The sequence below is a fragment of the Falco cherrug genome, chromosome 1 (genome assembly GCF_023634085.1).
Source record: "Falco cherrug isolate bFalChe1 chromosome 1, bFalChe1.pri, whole genome shotgun sequence".
Classification (NCBI taxonomy): domain Eukaryota; kingdom Metazoa; phylum Chordata; class Aves; order Falconiformes; family Falconidae; genus Falco; species Falco cherrug.
Genome location: NC_073697.1, coordinates 46650657 through 46674263, shown reverse-complemented (window position 1 = coordinate 46674263; position 23607 = coordinate 46650657). Strand labels below are relative to the sequence as shown.

The 23607-nt window shown below is 41.0% G+C and overlaps 1 protein-coding gene across 4 annotated transcripts; it reads right to left on the bottom strand.

The window, feature by feature from the left end:
- Positions 1-1923: 1923 nt before the first annotated feature.
- Positions 1924-22283, bottom strand: TACC3 (transforming acidic coiled-coil containing protein 3). Of its 4 annotated transcripts, none has more exons than XM_055713433.1 (16): positions 22127-22283; positions 18258-18435; positions 17975-18120; positions 14646-15692; positions 13403-13502; positions 12771-12963; positions 11719-11771; positions 10748-10872; positions 9965-10076; positions 9104-9256; positions 6695-6771; positions 6559-6602; positions 5375-5535; positions 3975-4081; positions 3646-3766; positions 1924-2091 (listed from the first exon to the last, which is right to left on the bottom strand). In XM_055713433.1, exons 2-16 carry the CDS (start codon positions 18432-18434, stop codon positions 2026-2028), a joined length of 2682 nt encoding a protein of 893 aa, XP_055569408.1. In that variant the 5' UTR covers position 18435; positions 22127-22283; the 3' UTR covers positions 1924-2025. The 4 variants fall into 4 exon arrangements, with proteins under 4 accessions (XP_055569408.1, XP_055569412.1, XP_027671326.1 ...); XM_055713437.1 differs by having other exon boundaries at positions 18258-18459; positions 22127-22258; XM_027815525.2 differs by lacking the exons at positions 17975-18120; positions 18258-18435; positions 22127-22283 and adding an exon at positions 16649-16723.
- Positions 22284-23607: the final 1324 nt, after the last annotated feature.

Here is a 23607-nt window from a genome sequence, read left to right as displayed (position 1 = left end):
AAATAAAGGAAGGCAAGGAAGATCTCAGTGTTCCCTCGTGCAGCAGTTGCCTAAAGGTGCATGCAGTGGTGTAATACTCTGGCACCTGTAACACAAAACCTCCAGACAGCGTTGTCACTATTTACAATCAGTCCATTGGCATACATCACTTTGTAGCTCTCTATCCTTTCCAAGAGGAGTTTATGAACACAATTCTTATCAGCATTAAGCTTAACCGGAGAAGAGAAGCTAGTCAGTGTCCAGCTCTGCCGTGTGCTGGAGCACAGCCCAGTCTAATCTTTCAAAGAGCAGCAGCTACATCTTGTGGAAAGATTTAGCATTGCAGGCTTCTCCCCAATAACGCCAGTTTACAAGTTCATAATGCAAGTTCAGCTTTGCAGTAATCTAATCGGGGATTCTGCTGAAATGCTCTGCCCTTTTCTACCCCCCCTCTTTGTGCATTATGTACACAGTGACCCTGCACAGCACACTAATCCACTGCAAAACAGTTTCATCCAGTCAACACCCTTTCCCAAAGACTGGTTTGTCTGGCTCACACCACTGAGATGTGATCCACCAGGGAGGAAAAAGCAATCCTAACCTTTGCGGCTGTGTGCTGAACCTTATCTAGTTATAGGCTAACATCAGCTTGCAACCCCAACACTGAAGACTTTTAATAGAAATCAGTTTCCCTAGTTAAACAACATGGGCAACAGTTCACATGCTAGACCAGGATTTCTCATCTGTGTGATCAAGTCTATATACACAGGGACAAAGTCCAGAGTAATCCCTGCTATCTGACATTGAGGCAGGGAGTAAACTTTGGGTTTGTACACTGTTCTACAATTATTTTTCTCTGGTACTCCTGGGACTTTCCTAAGCTACAAAACAAAGATACAGCAGCACTTCTGCGGCAGCTAGGCATTCAATATTGTTGCTACTGGTAATAACACCTAACTCTCCCAGGTTAGTGGAAAAATCACAAAGAAAACCCCACATACTATGAACGTGAAGCATGTTAATTAACTGTAGACCTGCTCCACTCTGTAGGGTGTTCCTGCTACAGTTGCCAATACACTTAGCAATACTGAGCAGTAGCTACATAACTGAGGAGTAGACCCCAGACTCCTAAGCACTGCTGCTCATTTTTTTCCACCTGCCCTGGCAGACTAACTACCCTTCCATACGAGGGAAGGGCTCCAAGTAAGGCCACAAGCACACCCAGCAGCAACAGCCCTTCTGATCAGAAGAGCTACTAGTCAGGCAAGGAGGGGAAGGACCTCCCATTAATATTAGAAATAAAACACTGTAACTTGCAACAAGACAATCCTGTTAAGCTGTTATGACTTAACAGACACAGATGACTATTGTTGCCCTAATTAAAGCCGACTTCATCCTAACCTGTGACCTGCAGCCTACATCTCTCAAGACTGTTACAGGCAGGTGGCAGAAAGCTTTTAACTGGCAACGGGAAACTCAGTAGCATCAGACAGAATAATGACACAGAAGAAACCATGAAAATAAGAGTAGCAAGCTATCTGTCCTGCTGTTCAGTACTCTGCTTAGCCTGTCTGCAAAAACAAATCACTCCCGCTCCTCACAAAGTGAAGTTCTATTTTATTTTTTTTTAACATCACTGAATACCTTATAGCATTTGCGACAGGTCAGGTTTTATTACAATCTTGTGACTCCAGAATGTTTTCATGTGAGACAGCAGGCATTGCAAAATAGAGATGTGGCCCATGCTGACCCTCACCAAAGCCAGGTCATGAGTACAGAACCATGATGTTCTTACACAGGGAGAAGACTGAGGGCAAGACAATTGGAAGTTCTTCCTTTAAGCAACATGCGAAAATGTAATGCAAGACTTACCTACTGCAAGCAGCAACTGAATTTCAGTGAAATTTTGCACAAAAAGATACAGACAATAATAAGCAAGACAAGTACAAATAAAGTGTTTTATTTTTCCCCACATAAAAGTAAAAGTGAGTGAACACAAGACAGGAAGTCAGAGACACTAGACATATGTACAAGACAGTTCCTCTATCAAATTTTTTCCATCTTCAAGATCAAGTCATCACAGATTTTTGTCAGTTCATCATTTTCTTTAGCCTGTTGAAGATGAGGGGAAAAAAGAAAAAGTGTGAGTTTTGGGTATGCCTAAGACCTCCAGAGTGAGCTGAGGCATGACAAATCATGGTTGCCAACATAAGGAATAGAAAGTCTATTTACATACTAGTGACACATGCAAATTTACTCTAAAGGACAGTCTACTTTGTAGAGAGTCACATGGCAGCCTCAAGAGCCAAAGGAAATTATACTGTCTTTACTTCCACAGACTTTCCCATGATACATGGAGACAACTAGGGAGATGAGATTTTTCAGACTCAAAGTCTTTTTGTTAGATACACTGAAATTCAAGATAGTGACAGTTTAGATTTTCATCTTCACAAGACAGACAACTCAGAGGACGCTTTGATAACTGAAATACAGCAATAATTTCCAGTTTAAATAATTCCTTATATGGTCAATTAGAGTTCTTAACATTAGATGTTGCTGTATTTATAACAGGAATAAAACCAGCTCTGTATTAGATGGCTTGTTTCATCTCTCCAGTTACAGGCTTACTGGTTCCTCAGCTATGCAAACCTTAGTCATAAGCCTGAAGACTAACACGAATATGAGACTTCTCCCCAACGGGAATGTGTCAGCAATTATCTATTTTTGAGTCTTCAATGCTGGCAGATACAACCATGATGCAGTAAAGCTAATAGCATGCATGACTTTTAACCCTCAAAAAGTTTTCCTTTGAAGCATTCTAGCAAAGGAAATTGATGCACTTTCTAAGACTTTATTTAAGCAATACAAACCAACATCAAAATCAAGGATTAATGGCCTGAACAGTACTGAAAGTTCAGTCATACAAAAGCATGTATCAGTGCTAATAGCTTACAAATCATGTTTACAAACAAGCTGAACCAGACAGTCAAGATTCATTCCCAGATTCAGCTCTGGGACATGTTTAATCCTTTCAATACTTAAAAGGGGATTATAAGAAAGATGGGACAGACTTTTTAGTACAGCCCATAGCAACAGGACAAGGGGGTAATGGCTTTAAACTAAAAAGAGAGTAGATTTAAATTAGGTATTAGGAAGAAGTTTTTATGGTGGGAGTGGTGAGACCCTGGCCCAGGCTGCCCAGAGAAGCTGTGGATGCCCCATCCCTGGCAGTGTTCAAGGCCAAGTTGGACAAGGCTTGGAGCAACCTGGTCTAGTGGAAGATGTCCCTGCCCATGGCAGGGGGGACAGAATCAGATGATCTTGAAGGTCCCTTCCAACCCAAACCATTCTATGAATCTATGCTTAATTCTTAGATCACCATCTCATTCAGAAGGTCAGATAACATCCTGACACAGCAGCCTGAATTGATCACTTCTGTGCACTACCTATGGGAACAAACCTTTTGCTCCAAATAATCTAAACATACAGATGAGTCTTGACATACAATTGTGCCTTTAAGTTTCAATGCTTATTTCCCAAAGCTTTCCAGGACAGCAGCCACCAAAACAAGCAGTTAGCATGCCTGCTTCTAGCACCAGTACAAGATAGTTCTTGACCTAGTCTAAGGCAATAACTTGGAAATTCAGCCATGGCATTTTCACTAACCTTTTGTTCAAGGCTCCTCTCTAAAGACTGGATCCTCATTTGTTCTTTGCGGAGACTGGCTTGTAGTGCTGCAGTCTCTGATTTAGCTTTGCTTCGTACCTGGGCAATTTCCTCATTTGCTCTGAAATGGAAGCAAGACTGTGTTTACACGTGCTTCAGACAGCACAGCAACACTGTTAACAGAATCACACTAGATGCTTGTACTTTGGATCAATCCCCAAACTAAAAATATTTTAAGCCAAATTTTGGTATTAGTGCATCACATTCTGCAGCAACTGTGAAAACTATGTATTTACTACCAGTACTTGGTTTCTTGACATGGTACTTACCGATGCAGTTTTTCTTCAGCATGTGCCTTTAGTGCCTGGTATCTCTGCTCCTCTTTTTTAATTCTAGCCAGGTATTCTTCAGCACATTTTTTCAGAGCTTCTTCATTCTGTCCCAAAATCAAGCAGCTTAGTTAGCTTTTTATGTGCTAGTAGATGGAAGAGTCTCTCCACAAATGGAGTGACTACACCAAAGTAGCAATACTTGCTCATCAGAATAACAGGAACAACTGAAGTCCCACAGACCTACACAGGGACTAAAGTGCCCCCTTTCAACTCTTAACTTTGCAAAATAAGATTTATTCACCCCACTTCCCTCCTGGTATACTGTTTACTTGGCTGCAAACTTTTAATAAAGGGGAAACATCACTAAGCAGTTGTGTGCGTTTTGGGTTGGGTTTTTTTTTTTCTTAATTCAACTTTGTTTTAGCTTGCAGTTGTCTCAAGAATAGCTAGGAATCCAAGTACTTCAGAGAATCCATGGAAAGATTCAGGCTTTGGACCCTGACAAATTAATCCAACATTAACAGCAAGAAAATCATCTTGGTAGGCAAAGACACCTTACTTTATTAGCTATTATAGCTAGTTGGAACTGTTTGAGCCAAGTGCTGAGGCTCCTGACTGTTTTCAAGTGATGCTTTAACTCTGTGCTAAGGAAAGGGCTTCCAAATTTAGGGTGGGGAGATGGAAAGGAAAATGAAGCCTGACGTGTTAGTAAAGCAGAAGCTTAAGACTTAACACAGACATTACGCCCATTTCTCAAACCTAGACTACCACAAAACTTATAACAGGCTAGTTCTAAGCTTGAATAAATAGGAGATATTAAAAGGATAACTGAAGGCAAAAAATCTAAAGGCACTTTTTTGAACACCAACTGAATCAATTTTTGTGCATTTTATGCAGCAAGAAGCCACAGCATATGCTCATTAGCTTAATAAACCCAAACTGGTAAACTCAGGCCTGCATTCTGCAGCATCTTCAGAGACTGGAGGAACAAAGCTGAAGAACACCCAATAAACTACTATCATTTTGACTTGTAACAGCAAATCCTCTTCAGCATGCACTCAATATATAGGGGAACTGAGCTGCCCTTATACAGCAGTTGCTACACAAGAGTGCCTCTATGACCAACAGAAAAATTATATGCATGCAGCAAGAAACAGCTCATTCTTCTGTTTGAAGTAACTTTGGGTTCTAACAGAGCAGTCATTACCATACTTTAAGCCAAGCACCAAATATAACAAACAAGTAATTTTTAAATTCTTTAAATAAACAGCTTAGCACCTGGTTTTACATATAGTGCCTATACCAGCAAATTAATGGCTGCTCTAGAAATTCATCATTTCCTCTCTACTAAGCCTCATTTGTCTTGGAAGGATATTATTTGCATTATAGCATCTTACTTTGTGGTAACCCTCTAGCGCTTCTTTCTGTTTTTCAAATCGTTTGAAGAGTTCAGAAAAAGATTTCTCCATAGAGTTCAGATCTGAAATAACTTGCTGCTTCTCTTCCATCATTCTTTGCATCTCTTTCTTTGACGATTCCTTCTGCTTTTGAGCATCCTCTGAAGAATGAACAGGGTTACACTCATAGTAGTTACTGCATTAGCATAAAACTAGTTCCACAGATAACTCCCACACCCTCAAGTCTTCCTCCTAAACTAAAAAAAAGGGTCTCAATGTAGCCTCTCCTTTGAAAGGACACCATATCTTTGCTTTTAAGGAAGCAGCCATATTCTCTTTATTTGTTACATACTGCTTCACACCAACCCGAAGGTCATTAAACACAGATTATAAGGTGCTGCCCAAAGCTATGTTTCTCCTGCAACGTAGTCAAAATACTATGCTCAAGTTTACCGTAACAGGAGCCTCAAATGTCATGACAGAAGCAAGGAATTCAATAATACTCGTTTTCATTAAATATGTAAAATAGAATGCATTTTATATCTAGCAGAGATCTAGTATAACAAGCCAAACTAGCATTGCAACCTCTTTTAGTAACCTCTGTCAGGACAAGCTTTTGTTAGTACACCTGAGCTGTTTCCCTTAAACTAGGCTTAAAGAAGCACAAAAAAACCTGACATGATGTTCAGTCTCCTTATTAAGCAAGGCATAGATTTGGCTATTCAGCCTTGAACTAGGAGAATGCACTCATGCAACAAGAGTTTTATTGAATATCTTCCATTGTCTAGCTTTGAGGCCACAAACTTAACTGAAGCAAAGGCTAGATTTTTCCAGCAAGAACGCCTACTGACATAACTTGAATGAGGTCAGATAATAAACAGTTAAACAGAAGGTGCGGACAACTGGATGTGCCAGTTTTAATAAACCAACAGCTCACACTCCACTGGAAAATAAGTTAGTTGTGTTCTTGCCTAATTCAGGAAGTCATCATTACCCATCAAGTGATATCATGTCTTCATAAATACGTTATTCTAACTACCTTGTCTGAAACCTTACACTCACCCTGGAAGCACTTGAAATATTAATACTATCAGAAGTGACAGAGTACTAATTCCACTTACTAACCTTAGGCTAAGCATGCCCCACTCACCCCAAGCCATTCAAAGTATAAATATGGAACTTACCCATCATTTGTGTTATTGTACCTTCAAACTCAGCAACTATTTTTCTAAAAAAAACATTAAAAGAAATGTTGAACATAGAGTTAGAAAAAGCAGCTGGAATAAACAAGGAGATATAAAAATCAGGACAGATTCATACCCCATTTCCTTGTATTCCATATGAAGCTTATCATACTTTTTTTTCCATTCCTGAGTTTCCAGCTCTTTCTTTTGAACCTTTCAGGGGAAAAGTAAACCTTTATTTATCACACAGGAAGAGATACAAGATTTGATACTCAGAACAGTCTGAAGGGCAGCTTAGGTATACTTGTAACTTGATATGGAGAAAAATAAGTTCTAACTGCTTAACAGAATCAAAATTAAGTGTTTCTTTATAGATTTGAGTCAAACAAGTTTAGATTGATAGGTACATTTCACATACATGATTTCCAGTCAATATTACCAATGTTTCTTCAGATGGCAAAACCACAGGCCAACCTCTCGCCTGCTCTTAATCATAGATGTCATCATTGGCCAATTATGTTCTTAATCATATACGTTCCTTGGCCCATTAGGTTCTCTCAAGATACATGTTTCATTTTATTTACAAGGTAGACAAAAAAAGCCACACATCTGCTAATTTTAACACAGGAAAGCACAAATACCAGAGGTCTAGTCTAGTCAAGATCAAGCTGCTGTTTGGAGTAATTCATATTCAACACTCAATCCTCCCCCTACCATGTCTCCAAATTTAAAGACATCTCAGTTCACTTAAGAATAAACACAGTTCACTTAAGAATAGCCATTATTAGTTTCCCATTAGCTCAATTAAAGCACAGTCCACAGCAACAGTATTAGAAGTATAAGCACAAATGCTTTGTGCTAACTCCATAACCTTAATTTTGTCCTGGGCTTTCTATTCAGAGCTATAACACTGACAGCTGGCTGTAGCATGGGAGGCCTTGAAGACAGAGGCCCAAAATACATAAAGTTGCCTGGAATTTTTTTTTTTTAAAAAAGAGAAGGTCAGAGTACATGATTACTGCCGATTCCCCCCTCAAAGTTGCACAGTAGATAAATACACTGATTTTCAGTATTTAGGGTAATTTTAAATGTATTGTAATATTTCATATGACAGGAAGTGGGGCCCAAATTTAAAAAGGTACCAAAATTTTATGAAGAGAAAGAATTAACAGCAGTTAGGCTAGAAACAGATGTTACAAAAGCAAAAGTACATGAAGATGGAAACTTCCATCTGCAAACTCAACAGAAATGCTTTAGTAAACCCAAAAAAGCATGCTTCCATGAAGTGCTGTATTTTCCCAAAAAGGAAAAGTTTTTTCATCATCTCCCACTCCTGAGTTATTTCAGCAAAAAGTAATCTAAGATTTAGCCTGCCTTCCTTTCAGGTTAATATAGTACTTCCATACATTTTTGTTGTTGTTGTTTAAGTGACACACAACAGGAGTCATCCAGTCACACCTGTCTCGCTACAACTATGTTTGCATGTTTAAAATAGTTCTTTGAAAGAAGAGATTAGAGCACCAGTTTTTAAAATATTACAAGCTTTACTCCCTGTTACTATAGAAAGTCTTCCTTTTAGATCAATTCACTAAGAGCTGTCCACTGCCAGAGATGCACTTGTTTTACCCAGCATATTGTCTAGTACAGGAAAAGTGTCCTCCTAAATGAGGAAAAGCAAAAGTTACTCCCAGAAAAGTGAGTATCTTTTCACTCTGAAAGAATAACTGGGTGTCCTTCACATCAGTACCTGCAAAATTCCTGACTAGGTATATTAAATGCTCCATTTTCTTCTGAAGTTAATTTTGAAGTTACATGATTAGCTTTAAGGGGGGGTTACGCTTAGGTACTCCTCTTACATCATTTAGTATCTGTAATGTTACATTCATTATCCTGAATCTGTAATGAATCAAGTACTCAAATTTCTGAAGTGAGTGGATACATAGCTCTTCTTGTATCATTAAGACATCAGGGGTTCAAAAGCAATTTCTGTAGCTACAGAACATGCTTGAAATCCCCCAACTACCACTAATCTACTCTCTCCCACTAATCTTTCTCCTCCAGAGCGAGCTCCAGATCTCACTCATTTTCATTAGCCAGACATACTGCTTTGCCTCCCCATCCCACAAAAAAACCGATCACTGCACTAAATTGGATTACAGTTTTATGTTGTTTTAAGGAAATAGTTATAAGAAGTTGCTCCCTCCCATTGGTAGGAAGGGCTATTTCCTGCCCAGTTAAATAAAGGGTATTCAGATCACCAATATTAAGCTTAACCATTCCATCCAACAACAGATGCTTTTTAATACCTACCAGTTCTAAGGCAGAACCTGGCTAATACTGAAGTTCACCATACCTCCTTAGGTATTAGCTCTGAGGAGTTCTGTACCTACAGCTCCTATCAAGTGCACAGCAAGCTCTTTAGAACGAAGTGCTTATGTCAAGTATAATGGAAAGAATTGCCAAGCATAGAGATTTATACCAGATAATCTAAACAAAAGGGACTTTAAAGGCTATGCAATGTTCTGCTTTGGAAGGTTCGCCATACCTCTCTCTGAACCAGTTCAACAGCTGCATCCATGTCTTTTTGGCTATATTTTAGCACATCGATAATAGCATCCACTGCACTGTTTGCCGAAGCAGCAATAGGGAGTGGAGGAACATCGCTAGTCAGGGAATCTATAATTACGGGACCAGTGTCCTGTGAGAAGCAAAGAGTACAGTTTCAGCAGGTTCCCATTTTCATGCCATTGATTAGCTGTGTGCAGATTACCTAAGTCAAAATATTTTACTTAACACCAAAAATACTTCCGTAACTTTGTTACCGTAACCTTCTTACTTTAAAGATAACTACATACTTCTAAAAGATATCTACAAGGCATAACAAACTGCTATCCACCAATTATAGCTATTGGAAACAAAGTAGGTAACACCACACTGTTCCTCGCTAGTAAAAAAGCACCACTTCAGGATGAACTGCTGTGTGCAGATCTGTACATAAGAGCTGTTCAAACTATAAACATTAGACTGTAGAGCATCGAGTTTAATCAAAATAGTGCTTTTCATCCCAGCAGTGCTATTAAAATAAATACAAGCTTGTCTTATTTTTGTGGCTTCAGCTGAATGAAAAAGATTGATTAAAGCATTCTAAAAATGGCTCGAATTCTCCTAGACCATGTGAAATGCCACCAGTTTCCACAAAAATGATTTTTTAATACTTAAGAAAACAAGTACATCAAGAAATTCAACTTTTATGTGACTATCCAAGCTGGTTTTTAAGATAACAGTTTAAATAAGCATTAAGCATTCTGCAATCCTTACAATATCCGTGTAAGTCTTAAGTCCATAACCTAGGCCGCCCCTTTCCTGAAGTATCAACATGAAACCTGATAATTCTGAACACCCTTACAGAAGTTGTAAATGTTCCCAGAAGATCTAGCCCTTTTGGTTTGTCTTCACTTTGAAGATTCACTGCAGGATTTTCAGTTTCCTTCAGCAATTTACTTAAATCAGCAACAGGGCTAAAAATGAACAAACATACAAGAGCTTTACAAAGAAAGGCTGCACTTCAACACAACATTGTATCAGAAATACTGTGGCCAGCAGGGCTAGGGAAGTGATCATCCCCCTGTACTCTGCACTGGTGAGCCGCACCTCAAATCCTGCTGTTTTGGGCCCCTCAGTACAAGACAGACACTGAGACACTGGAGCGTGTCCAGAGGTGGGCAACAGAGCTGGTGGAAGGGTGTAGAGAACAAGTCTGATGAGGACCTGCTCAGGGAACTGGGGTTGTTTAGCCTGGAGAAAAGGAGGCTGAAGTGGGACACCTTATTGCTCTCTACAGCTGCCTCACAGGTTGTAGCAAGCTGGGCATCAGTCTGTCCTCCGAGTAACAAGCAACAGGACGGGAGGAAACTGCAAGCTGTGCCATGGGAGGTGTAGACTGGATATTAGGAAAAATTTCTTCACCGCAAGGGTGGTCAAGCATTGGAGCAAGCTGCTCAGGGAAGTGGCTGAGTCACCATCCTGGAGGTATTTAACAGACTTGTAGATGTGGTGCTTAGGGACATGGTTTAGTGGTGGACTTGGCAGTCCTGCATTAATGGTTGGACTTGATGACCTTAAAGGTCTTTTCCAATATAAACAATTCTATGAGTGTACATACTATAGCCTAGACCAGTTCAACACATACCCACGCTGAAGTGGAGCCGTCATGATATTTGTATTTGTTTCAACAGTACCAGGAATTGGACTGTCTCTCAACAAAGGGTCAAACTTCAAATACAGCGACTGTTTCCTCAAGGCAGATTCTTTGAACTAAGGGAAGAGAAATAAACTGGCAGATATGCTGCTTCATAGCATGACACACACACAAGTAATCCTCTGGGGAGAGGGTAAGCCTATTCTTCAGTGACCAGAGCATTGTTCTCTGGAAAGAAATTACGTAAGAGAACTCTGTGCCCACAAGCTTAAGTCCTTATGTAATATCAAGTGAGCTCAATCTGTTCACAGACAGAACCAAAAGGGCAAACACATATGAACTATTCAAAACAAGCAGAAAACACTGAAAGGGAAAGATAGTATTGTAAGCTGAATAAGCAGTGTATGTCATTGTCTCTGCTCATACAATAAGGACAAACACAGCATGATCAAAAACAATGTGTGTACTCTCTGTATATGCAGAGCCACTCCCACTCTGGACCAAAGTAGGAGAAAGAACTAAGCTGAACTGATTAAAACATGATGTGCCCAATTTAGAGACAAATTTCCTGAAACTGCTCATAAAACAAAAGAACTTTGAAAAAAAATATTTTCAAAACAATGATCCTGCACTTTCAAAGCATTATGCTATGCCCTTGCAGTTTTGGCAATCAGAGAGACAAAATGTCAGCCATCTCAGTTTCACTGCTACTAAAGAAAAAGAGCACCTTTGCAAAATGAAAGCAAAAGACATCTGACTTTAGCCAAATTGCTTATAACTACATCTCCTTCTACCACCACACCATGCCCAGCCTCATTGACACATTCCTTGGGAACAGAACCTGTATTTCTGTGGGCAAGTTCAAAGTGAAGTTTTTTATGAAAACATTTAAGACTTGACAGTTTCATTTTCCTTTCTTCTCCCCTCTTCCAGGGAGGCAAACATTTAAGCACCATACTCACTGATGAAGTGCCAAACTGTTCCAGATAGTCTATTTCTATGCCCATTCCTAGAACTGGAAAAGAAGGAAATGATACAATGAAGATGCAATATTGTCATATTGTCTATAGTGAAGCCACCCACAGGTGCAAACAAATAGGTACGTATATAAAGCAAATAAATCCCTGCTCCCATCTTGTGAGCCCAAGTTTTTCATTCGCTAGTACTGTATTTCTATCTGGGCCTTAAAAAAAACTTAGAAGGCAGGCAAAGATTTCTGAGCTAAGCAAAAAATACAGCTTCCATTTGTCCCCAAATACCAGTAAGGATATGTAGAATTTATCACACTGTTAAAGAACTTTTGCTGTTCTATGGTTAAAGAACACACAGCATACACACATTCAGATATTCTACTCATTGGCAATCTCCCCATTAAAATTCGCATACAGCTCAGATGTGAGCAGTGAAGTTATAGCCATTTCTCAATACACCGATTCCACTGAAATATTAAGGTAAGTAACAGACTGCACTGCAGTCAAATCATTAGCTCATCCTACAAGGAATAACCCTTCCAGGTAGTTGTCACATCTATGCAGTAAGCTTTCAAGACTGGCATGCAAGTCCAGAACAACCATCCACATTGCAATATGAAGCCAGTGTTCAAGTAGTGCTAAGGCCTGCAATAATCTATAATACTCAAATACAGAAAGCAGTTGCTTATCTCTAGTGCTCTCAACTTTGAAGGTCTTTATTACCAGAAAAAGTGGTCCCTTGAAATAATTTCAGCACACAAAGCTGTGAATAAAACTCTAAAATTGTTTCTGTACCAGCCTAAATTTCATCCTTCCAGGCAGCTGAATGTTAATAGTCGGCTTCTAGAACTTAGCTTAATCCAGAGAAAATTTTAAGTATGCTTAGGTACATTTCCCACCCCTGCTAGTCATTATAGGTTTTACATTCCTTTCAGAAGAGCAAGATGAGACAAAAACTAGAATAAATGACAGAACTGAAGCAGAGAAATACATATACAGATATTGTAACACTATCTTTTCAGCCTGTTTTAAAGTGTCCTTACCTTCTGACGATGGTCTGAAGAGCTCTTCAGGTTTAGTGTTAGCTGTCTGCTCAACTGCTGCTATTTCAGTTCTGTGGGAACTAGGTTTAATTTCTTCTGCAGACATTGACTTTTTTCCACTGTCAGCAGAAACCAAATTATCTTGAGAGAGGACATTAGCTAGAGACATTGTAGATGGGCTCATTTGTTTCTCCTGATGAGAAAAACAGAATCCATTTAAATTAATATTTTAACAGTAAAAAGATCACAATAATGATCAAATTTGTTTGTCATAAACCAACTGGGCAGTCAGTGTAATAAACCAAGAGTTCACAAGCATAGAAACTAAACTAACAACACTGAGTACAGCTCATATTATAAAGGAGTCGCTTTTTTTAGAGTCCACACCCTTATGCTTGCCCTTATATGTGACTGCTGATCAAAAAAGATAAACACCAAGGCACCAATTTGGCTGTCTGATGTTACCTTCAAAAGACAAGTCTGCACAGTTGATACCCATTCTAGAGCTGCTGAAGATACATAAACCCACTAATTCTTAGACAAAATATCAAACATGGGTTTGATAAGGTTAAGTCAAAGAACTGTTTCCTGGAACAACTCGGGAAGAACTGGCTACCTTTCCTATACCTTACCATGGCTATCTCTCCTGGAAGTTCAGCTTCTGCTTGAACTCCTGGCTTGTCTTCTTGAGTTCTGGGTTTGTCTTCTACCACATTCTGTTTACTGATTTCCCTAAAGAAAAAAGAAAAAAGTTAAAATCCAAGCCATAGACAGTTCTGAACTCTGTATTACCAGATACGTTGAAGCATTGAACAAAGCTTCTTTCAGAGTTTCTACTGCCACAGTACAGCAAGTCTTACAGAAGGTAGGGATGTAAATACACTGGCTTGCCTGATGACAACTTAAATGACAAAGTCCTTCCTCAATCAGAAGCAGTGCTATCTGGGAAGAAGAAAGTCACAGCAGTATCACTTATTCCCATTCACTTAACACTCTATTTCCATTTCTTAAGCTTTTTTTTTTTTAAAAAAAAGCCTATCTTTAAGAACAGAATTACAAGCAGCCTGCTACTCTTTCCAAAGTAATGCAGTGGTTACTGGTGTAAAACACAGAACTTCAGTAGTGAAGCCTAATATTTTAGCTACTGCTGACAGCACAAACTTAACTTCTTGCCTTGGTAAACACTAGCTGATCATGTAATACAGGGAGCAAGAGAGCAAACATTCCTGTCAAATTAACATTTTGTGCCAATCTAGTTCTGGTAAGCACATACCTGGCTATCCGCAAGTAATGCTGACATTTCATTAGTTAGACTTCCTAGGAAAAGCAACACAACATGTTCTATTCTCCAGAAAGTTTTATGTGGTGCCAAAAAAATGCACAGGTCTTTTTGTTGAAGACTGCATTCAGATACCAAGAACATGTGTGGAAGAAACAGTACCTCAAAGTTCAGCCAGGACACTAAGGAGAGAACAGAATTGCCTAGTCCCTTCACAGGATGTATGATGTGTGATGCTGCTGCCTACTTACCTGTTTTTTGAAAGACATCAACACTCAGTCAGTTCTTAACATTTCAGTCTAGTCTTGGAGGACTGACAAAAGACACTTGACCAAGGTACTAATGCTCTTCCCACATAAGCCTGTTCCCTCTCATTCCTCCATATTTAAGTACATCTTTTTCCCAGAGCTAGCCATGCTGGGATGGTTTCCCTGATGAGATCTTTTAACTTTTAAACACAATATGTTGCAACGGCAACATGCAAGAGACTGCTAGCCTCAGACTAAGTCAGAGGTAGGAGTAGCTAGAGATAACATCTAGCTATCTTTTCCTCACGTTAGTTCAAGGTGCTTCTACATTCAGCTAGATTTACTTACAGATTTTTGGATTCTTTTTCACAGGTACTTGGTCTGTTGTCCTGCTCCACTGAAGGAGGCTCCCTTCTTGATGAGATACTATCCTTCTCCTCGTCTGGCAGGTGAGCTTTCTGAGGGCTAGAACACTTGGGTGAGCTGGAAATTTTAGAGCCTCCTCCAAACGGATTAAAGTTTGGATCATCAAGTTTGTCCCAGTCAAACTTATAAGATGCTTTGGGAACAGGGATTTCACCTTCCACATGACCCTTATTTTGCACTTCAGTTTTCTCCGTTTTTGTCTTGGTAACAGGAATTTTTTTGGAAGGTGGCTTAATTCCAAGTCTTTTACCTAGTTTCTTCAGAGGTGGCTTTCTAACAGTGGTATTATCAAAGTCAAATTCCAATTTTACTGGTCCCGCCTTGGTGACACCAGGCTTTTCTGCAGGTTCCCCTTCGGAGACAGCCAGCTCATCCACAGAGGCTTTTTCTGCTACTGAAACATTCTGAAGCTTTGATTCCCCAGTTTTAGCAGTATCACTGGGACCCAAGTTACCAGATAACTGCACAGCAGGTGTAGATGTTTCTTCTAAGCCTGCCGAATCATCAATTTGACTCACGCCTGTGGAAGCAGACTTCACATCCCTCACAGAGTCACCGATTCCTTGCTTAAGGGACAACTCTGATTTATTAGACTCTGACTCTCTCAGTACAGATTCTTTTCCAGAGGAAAGAGTCTTCTCTTCACTTGGGCAGTCTCTGCTTGCTGTGGTTGAAGCAAAAGGAGCTGTATCATCCAGCAGAACAGAATCACTACTTATTTCAGAAGTTCTCTCAGGGCTGCTAGATACTCTTACAGGAGACTTTTGCAGGTTTCCAGGAGAATGCTGCAATTGCACTGCACTTTGAAAAGGATTGATGTCATTTAAGTTATCAAAATCAATATTGTAGGAACCTCGACTCTTCACTGGCATCTCATCATCTGGGTAAGGAGCTGTGCTGACCTTCTCTGGCATTTGTGTATTTATCACTGTATTGTTCGGTCCAGTTTCAGGCTTTTGTTGACATGTGCTGCATTTAAAAAAAAGGATCACACATGCTATATTTTTTAGACATCATTTGAAGTCATCTTCAGAAATATATTTGCATAAGTAGCTTTGCACACTCAGAGTAATCTGATTTTTTTGACATAAGGCTGCTGGCAGCAAAAAGAATATTGTAACAGCAAGAATTCAGCTGCCACCTAAACAGAAGTTATGAGCTCTGGTACACATGAACTATAGGGAGATCAATCCTTCAAACTAGTCTGTATTCTTAAGCTACCCCTTCTACACAGCTATGTGACCTCATGCCAGCCGTTGCTGGAGACTGCTGCTTTATTCACTACAGCAGATTTCCGTTTCTCTGGACAGTGAAATATACATTTCTTAGGAATATTTACTAACAGTAAGCAGCTCAAACACAGGCACAACTAGTAGCACATCTTCATGTAGATTCCTCTATGAGTCTAGGACCAACCTGAGTCATGATTCAGGTCCTCCCATTCTAGTCTCTACTCTTCTCCTCAAAGTATGCACCAGCATTTCATCTATGAAGGCCTACATACCAAAACAGAACTTGGACTGCAGGCACTTTAAACTCTGTACCATAGCAGATCTGAGATCCAAGTGGTACGTAAGAAAATACTTCTCCGGTAATAGAAAAATAAGATTCTCTAGAAGAAGAAACAGGTTAAAGAGTTTGTGTACTCACTGCTGCCGAGTATTCTACAAGTTACCACTCTCCACTTCGATTCCCCAAACCCTACTCAAATTCAGAGGCTTGGCCTCAGACTGCTGAGAGTTAAAACATGACTTCCTGAAACAGGATTTCCTCCCATTGTTTTGCCCCTTTGTAAACTTATTACTTCTATTGCTATCCGAATCTGCTGTAGAACAGAACATGAATAGAAGTCACACACTAAAAACACCACTTTGATAAACCCAAAAGCAAAGGCAGGAGATAAGAGTTCAGGAAGTCCTTCTCACCCGTCTGAGTGCCTCTTCCCTGCAATAGCTCAGCCCCAGGCTGGTTCAACTGCTCAAGCCCCTCCCATTCTCCTTCAGTGTTTAACCTAATAAATGCCAGTCAAGAGTGAGACACCTGCTTGAAACTTGAATTACTTGACACTAGTCAAACGTGACTAGCAACACCTAGTGCTTAAATTTATTTGCTACAAACAAATCCTTGCATTTTAAAAAGTAGAAAGGACACGTACAGTAAGTAAAGGCATGTCTTCACACATAGTTATGCCCTCACTAAAACCAATTCGGTGCTAGCCCTTGTAACTCACTTGAACCTTTTATGTACTAAATCTTCATTTATTTGTGTGAGCAATAAGTTTGGGGCCTAAATGCAACTAAGTCACTTAATTGTGGTAGCTAGCTCACAAGCACTTTTCTAAACTGGAGGATACATGCAAGTTAACAGTTGAAGTAAATCATACATTTAAAGAGCATTTAAGTGTTCCCATCTTTCTTCCTTCTTCCCTTCCCAAAAACAATAATGGTCAAATGAAAGTATTGGGTAGATAAAAACAAGCAAAAGGATGTATTTCCTTGCAGAAGACAAAGCTAAGATCTGAGATTTCTTGTCACTGGGAATTACAGTTGTCAGATGCTTATACAAGTTTTTAAGGGGGTTAAAAAAAGTCAGTATTAAAGCCTATTAAATAACATTGTATTAGTAACCTGTTATAATAGTTCTAGTAAAGGACAGTTGCAAAACCCCAAACTGAAACCCTGCAGACTTCATGCTCTTCTCTAGACAGCTACCATGAGCCACTTAGACACAGGCTGTTAAACTATAAAGGTGCACAAACTTGTTTGTACTTGGGATTGATGTTATATTCACTTTGTGTCGCTAGATCTTCTTTAATCTTAATACTCATTGACTTGAGGTGTCAATCCAAGCTAACCCTTCAGAAGATTTACCTTATAGAGAAAAAAAAAAATCTTAAGAGATAAAACTGTACTTAACATACAAGAGAAGAAATTTTAAGGTTTAGCTTCAGAGTAGTTGTAGTCTCACATGAAAACCTTACCGTAGGAAAGTTCGTGTTCTCTGCCCAAGGTGTCCCTTAAGCTATTTATACATAAGTCAGCTTTAAGAAACCAGTTACTGAGAAGTTAGAGTTCAGTATTCAATATTACAATCAATATAATTGCCATTACTTTTGAGAAAATTTTATCTTTAAAAAAAGCGCATCAGTGTCAACATAGTCAACATTAATTTTGTGCAGTTTATAACGGGGAAAAAGTCACTTGAGTGTGTTCCACATAGCTAGTACTACCAGTGGTGAATACATTACTTACTCAACATTGACAGGTACAGATAAAAGATCATCCACCAAGGCTTCACTACAATCACCAAGCATGAAAGTAGTGTCAAGTTTGTCCACCATCGCAGGACTTAAGATTTTTCGAGTCTGAGGATCTCTTAGAGGAGTTTGAAATGTTACCTTTAAGAAAGGGGTGGAGGGGAGAAAAAACGTAGAACATGAACACCACAGTATTTTCAAGCTCCAAATAACACATGCATTCAGTAGCAGAGATCATAGAAGAACATAATCAACACAAAAGCACAAGTTTACCTTACCTTCATAGCTTTTGCCACACTTTTTCGTGGCAAGTTTTCTTTCTGGGACAGGCATAGAATAGAAGGTCTCCCTGTAGGTTCTGGTGCAAAGAAAAAGCCCGAGTCTTCCGCTGTTAGGTCATCCTTGACATTTGCTCCATTTTCTCCATTTTCTGCATTTAAAATCTGCAGACTCATTCTAGAACATCAACACATATAACATCTGCATGAATGAGAGGGTGTGGTCAGCCAGATGCACTTTCAGATAGTTTAAGAAGTTGGAAGCCTGCCACTTGCTCTCGAAGATTAACAGCTTCAAAAGAAGTTTTAGAAATACTAAATATTTTCATATGAAAAGGTATATTTCAAAAGACCCTGAAAGCATCTAAGCACAGCACTGCATAGGCCTTCTGCTTTTGTTAGACATCTGAGAAGTTAATTGTTGATATTACACTTTCCACAGTTAACATTATATCCTTACTAATCAAGCTGCCCATCCTTTAAGGGGAACTCTACCATCTGCAAGTTTTTTCATTTCCGACCCCTTAAAGCCTGTAGTGACATAGTCATGCATCTTGTAATAGTGCATCTAGCTACGCAAAATGACAGCTTTTGCAAGGGGCAGATGACAGTAATTCTCCATTTTGTTCATATTGTCTCATTACTACATTGTACATCAGCAAACAGGAAAACCAAACTTTGTTAGTTAGGGTGTGTTTAGGATCAGAGCTCTGAATAAAATCATTTGGCATTTTCCTACACTGTCTGAGCATGTGCTGCTTTTGTAAGAGACACAGTACTTGAGAACCTTTTGCTGCACAGGCATTACTGGTATGCAAATCAGAAAGAAAATAAAATTAAAAGGGTATTTCTTTAATTTTGTTCTTGCATTGGACATGCACAAGCTTTAGTAGACCATAGAGGTTGATTAATCTTACTAGTATTTCAAGTGTGAAGGACTTTAAAGCCTGCATCACAACTAAGATTTCGGATGAACATAAGTTGGAGAAGGAACACATTTCAAATATGCCAGGCAAACCAGCACATTATAGGTACTTTAACTCTGTCAGCCTTTCATTCCCATTGGAGCCTTTGCAGTTCTTTAAAGCTTTAACATTAATATTCAGTGATGCTATTGCTGTTTCTTTAAAACAGCAAAAAAAACCCCACCAAAAAGTACCAGAGCACAGAAGGCCTGTTAAGGCATAATCACTGTCCATGAAGTATGACCCCTGAGAAGTGCAGTTAGTTAACTGACAAACTGTTAACAAAGCAATTTCCTTCATAAGAACTGATGTGTTATCTTGTACCACCTCTGCAAGATAATCAGCATCATCAAGTGGAGATGTTGGCTTTCTGCAATGAATAACCATGCCAAGTGATCTCAAATGCTCAACTTGACCAGAAGTCTAATCCTTACTTTGTTTTTCTGTCCTCCATCATGTAGTCAAGATTAATCCAGGAAATAAGCCGAGGAAGACCTCAAATGATTGTCTTCATTGTCATAAAGAGGTAATAAGAACACTCCCACTGAAAGTTTTAAATTATGTTTTCAGTCTCATATACCTCTGATATATTCAAATTTCTGTATTTAAGCCTCCATATGTGTTTTCCAACTGTTACAATAATCCTTATGGGAAAATTTGCTTCATACTGTCCAGTGAACTAGCTGCTCTGTCTGCAAGCCTGACAACAGCACTTCTAATCAGTAATGGAATGCAAACAATGGCTACAAAAGCAATGGCAAGCAAACAAGCCTGTATTAGCTATTTCTTCATTCCTCCATTATTCTTGATCATATTGATACTTTAGCCCAAGTTATTTCATACATAGACATTTTTACATTAACAACTTTTAGAACTTGAAGTGAACTTCATTGCTTTCCTTCATTCCAAACTAAAATTGAGACAACAGGTCAAGTAAATCTTTAAAAACTGTTGCTGTTTACTGTAATTACTTTAGAAACAAAGCCAAGGACAGGACAAAGTTGTCAACACCTTCTAAAACAAGCCTCATAAGCAGGGGAGGTTTGTTTTGATACTTTTGCAGGTTTGTCATTGAGCTACTCATACACCCTTGCTAAACCAGATTCAGATCATTAAAATATCCAGTAAATTGACACCATATACCTACACCACTTTTGCCCAGCATTTTAGATACTGAATCCAAAAATAAAACCCACAAAACCCCCAAAACCTCCTTTCTAAGATTAAATTATTGCAAGTAATTCAGCATTTAAGATATTTGCAATCAAGATTTGATCTAAATTGTATTTAAAAATTTGTTAGCTAGCAGCTGTGATAAAGTGAAAGGGAAGCTTTATTCAAGACATCTTTTTGTTTGAAGTGGTCAGTGTCTAAGGCATGCAAGTGTTGTGAAAGGCAGCAAGTTTTCCACTACGGCCTATCAAAGTTCAAAAAAATGAACCTGCTCCTAGTTTTAGAAGCGTATTTATCTGCACACAAGCAGCAGTCTGTCATTCTGTATTTGAGAATGAACATAAAATTCAATTACATCAGATAATTAAGCCTCAGGTACCTGTTGTATGTAAATTGAGGGCTTCATAGCAACTACCTGTTGTTTCATGAACACTGGGGCACAACATTCAAAACACCAATTTGGTCTCTAATGCCTGAAACGTGCCACTGAACATTCAGGGCAAAGATGGAATTTTTCTACTTAATTACCCTTCTGAACTTCGCCAGGAGCCAAGATGCAAGACACTTGCTCACTGACAAAGTAACTTAGTATAGGCTGTGAATATTTCCATACAGAGTGACACAAAGCTGACTACTTTTTTTTTAGTGCAAACATCTCAACTCAGAACAAATCTGTCTGGTTAACCGACTCTTTCATATTCACGACCTTCCCCCGACTACAGAAGTCACCCGACTCTCAATACACCAGTGCGGGAAGGGGAATTTGCAGCAGCTTTAGCCAAAACCAAGCTTGGGAGGCAGCAGATGCCGAGCCCCAGCCGAGCCGGCCTCGGTACCCCCCGCAACAGGCACTCGGGCCTGCAAGTGGCTGCGAGGGAACAAAAGGTGGCCTTGGCCTTCAGTGGCCGAGTCGGAGGCGCCGCTCGGGGCGGGAGTCGGCGGTGAAGGGCCTCCGCGGGCCGGGCAGGGCAGCGGGGGAGCGGCGAGGCCGGGCAGCGCCGCCCCTGTCCATCAGTGCGCCTAGCCGTGCTTTAAGGCGCAAGAGAAACCCAAACAAAAAAGCCCAAACCGCCCCTGTCGCAGCCCCCCAGCTCACCGGGTGCTCCCAGTGCTCCCGAATCTCTCCAGGCCACAAGAGCCCCCCCAACACCCCCCAGCCGCTAGGCTACCAGAGCCTCCCTCGGCCCCGGAGTCCCCCCCGCCTCACAGAAGTGCCCGCGTATATCCCCTCAGAGCGCCCACCCGGCCCCGCATCGCCCTCAAAACACACAGAGATGCTCCCGAGGTCCTCCTGAGCCCCACCTCACCCCCGAATTCCTGAGGAGCCCCTGAGCTCCACTCCATCACCCCCCGCCCCCTCCGTTACCCCCCAGCTCCTAGCTCCACTTCATCCCCAAACTCACAAAAGTTTCCCACAAATCTCCTAGCCCTAAGCTCACAAGTGTCCCTGAGACCCCGCACCACCCCAAGCTCAAAGGGGGAGGGGGGGGGGGGGGGGCGGGGAAGGCCTGGGCCTGTGTGTGCGTCCCCCAAGCCCCGCACCACCCCAAGCTCACAAAGGGAGGTCCGCGAGCCTGCCCCCACTTCACCCCCCAGATCCACACCACCCCAAGCTGCTCACAGAGGGGGTCCCCGAGGCTGTGTGCCCCCTCCCAAACTCAGTGGGGCAGCCCACAGCTCCGTAGACAATGGGAGCAGCCCCCTCCCCACACCCCCTCAGAGGACCCCTACCTGCCGGCGGGGCCCAGGTGCGAGCCCGCAGGACGCTCGGCTGAGGCGGTACGCGGGTCCTGGCGGCCTCAACCTTCCCCACCGCTGAAGCCACCGCCGGGCAGCACCCGCTCGGTAGCCGTCACAGGATTTCAAATTTCAACGGCAGCCACGGCCCGCGAATGAGGAAGCGTCATTCGGAAGGCGCCCGCCAATCAGAAACGCGTCCTGCAGGGAGGCGGGACAGCCGCGCTTCGTGGCTGATCAGCCCTCGCGGGAGTGCGCTCCCGCGCGAGGCATGTTGGGAAGTGTAGTGCGCAGGGCATCGCCGTGGCGCTGGCGGGAACGGCGGCTGAATGCCTCTGCCTGCTAGCGGTCCGCAGCGCAGTCCTGCTTCAGACCCATGCTCGGGCAAGCGTGTACTGGCTTTGGGTCAAAAACTACGCGTTTTGTGCTCTTCGGGAAGAACCATGTGTCGTATCTGGCGTTACTGCTAGTTCAAGATCGGGCCCCACAGGCATTAACTGTCTCTAGGAGCAGATACTTGTGTCTGCAAATTCTGAGGTAAATAATGCCACCCTTTGGCACGAAATTTTAGAAATGCGAACTCTCAATACTCGAACCCTTTTGCAGTGGAAGGAACAAAATAAGAGGGCTGGGACAAAGTGCTAAAGGCCCATATGGATTTTCACAAACCCCAGCATGCCTCTTGGGCATCAGCCTCTCCGTCACCTTGCTCAGGCAGCCAGGCAGGCACTTGCCCATTCTCAGTGCTGCATGCTATGCACACTCTGATTTCTGCGCAAAGCAAGACTGGGCCAGAATTTGAGATGTAGACTCCAGTATTATTCTTGTAGGTGTCTGCTATGGAGGTATTGTGTCAGGGGGCCTACACAAGCTTCATAAAAGAGGTCAATATGAGTAAACTTGGAATGTCCCCTAACACTCAGTCCTGTGCTGAGTTCATGAAATAGTGTTGATACTATTAAGACTTCTTAAAGTAAATGAAAGTTGCTGACACAGAAGTTAATGTAGGGTCAGCCCAGAAGCTGGAAAGCTTTTGGAGGAAGAAGGTCCACAGTTAGATTTTGAATGATAAATAAACGACACAAACTTCCATCATCTTCAGGACTTTTGCACAACTGTCTCATGTAGCTGTTAGAGCATGTTACCTCTCTTAGCCCCTCACAATAAACCCACTGGTCCCCTGTAGCCCCAAGCACATCCACGTCTCAGTCATTCTGCTTCAACAATTGTCTGAATAAAACCACAGAAAGAAAACTTGCTCTTTCACAACCTGATTTTTATTATTGAACTTCGTAGTCCATTCTGCAAAAACAGTCCTTACTGTTGAGTCGTTAGACAGCAACAATGAAACGATTGTTAAAACAGTAAACTTGCTAACAATGACGTCTTTCAGAATGAAATAAGATGCCCAAAATCCAGGCATAACTTTACTGATGCAACTGTTTTATTCCACTGTCACTGGATTCCTCATGTCC